The sequence below is a fragment of the Helobdella robusta genome (genome assembly GCF_000326865.2).
Source record: "Helobdella robusta unplaced genomic scaffold HELROscaffold_18, whole genome shotgun sequence".
In the NCBI taxonomy this organism is placed as follows: domain Eukaryota; kingdom Metazoa; phylum Annelida; class Clitellata; order Rhynchobdellida; family Glossiphoniidae; genus Helobdella; species Helobdella robusta.
This window is the reverse complement of record NW_008703981.1, coordinates 1,410,096-1,411,224: the sequence shown is the minus strand read 5'-3', so window position 1 is coordinate 1,411,224 and position 1,129 is coordinate 1,410,096. Positions and strand designations below refer to the sequence as shown.

Below are 1,129 nucleotides of genomic sequence, written 5' to 3'. Positions count from 1 at the left end.
TATGTGTGTGTAATATTTTTGTGTGTATATATATATGTAGATATATATATATATATAGATATATATATATATATATATATATATATATATATATATGCATGGATATAGTTTTATTTAACGAATACAGAATACAATATATGTGATGAAAAATAAATCCATGTCACATAGTAGAGAAAATGAATAAGCGAGTAAACGACTGGGAGTGAAAATGAAAAGTAAAATGAAAGTGAGAAAGTGAGTGAATGAGAGAGTGAGTGAATGTGTGAGTGAATGAGAGAGAGAGTGAATGAATGTGTGAGTGAATGCGTGAGTGAATGAGTGAGTGAATGTGTGAATGAATGAGTGAGAGAGTGAGTGAATGTGTGAGTGAATGAGTGAGTGAAAGAGTGAGCGAAAGAGTGAGTGAGTGTCGTTGTACTACACCCCACAAGAGTGCACCAAACACAACACAAACAAGTTTAATGTAATGCGAGATAGTTAATCGCTGATAAAGAACCTATCTGGAGCTAGGCTGGAGCAGCAACTAAACAATTGACGCACTTGTGGCCATGATGACAACGACGATGATGACGACGATGATAATGATGACGAAAAAGATGATGATAATGATAATAATGATGAAAAAGATGATGATGACGAAGACGAAACAGAAAGATGACGGTACAGATGTTAAGGATTATCATTATACATATATGTGATATATAAAATAATAATGGATTAGTTATGGCGCCATAAATTATGACGAAAGTAATTATAATAATAAACATAATTATCTTCGTCATATTTTAATAATTGATTTAATTATTTGGACGCTATTTTCAAGCCATCATTTGATAAATTTAAGAAAAGTGACTCAACTGAACTCTTCTGAAACAGAAAAAAAACCAGTCAATGTGTGTGTGTCTATTTGATTGTGTATGTGTATGTTTGTGTCCGTCCGTTTGTGTGTGTGTCTGTCTGTTTGTTTGTGTGCGTGTGTATGTGTGTGTCCGTCCGTTTGTGCGTCATCATAAAAAAATAAACCAATTAAATCCTTAATAAAATAAGATATGAGCAAGAAATGTGTGATAATCATAAAATGTAACGTCAAATTATAACATATACAACGTAACATCAATCACATATCACA

General features: G+C 32.2%; 1 protein-coding gene across 1 annotated transcript in view; it reads right to left on the bottom strand.

Moving 5' to 3' along the window:
- Positions 1–801: 801 nt before the first annotated feature.
- The window catches only part of HELRODRAFT_170526 (hypothetical protein), a gene marked incomplete at both ends in the record, with an annotated part of 10,715 nt that continues 10,387 nt past the window's right edge, over positions 802–1,129 (bottom strand). The window contains one exon of the mRNA XM_009016345.1: positions 802–867. Coding sequence (XP_009014593.1) covers positions 802–867 — 66 coding nt within the window. The remainder of the gene's footprint in view (positions 868–1,129) is intronic.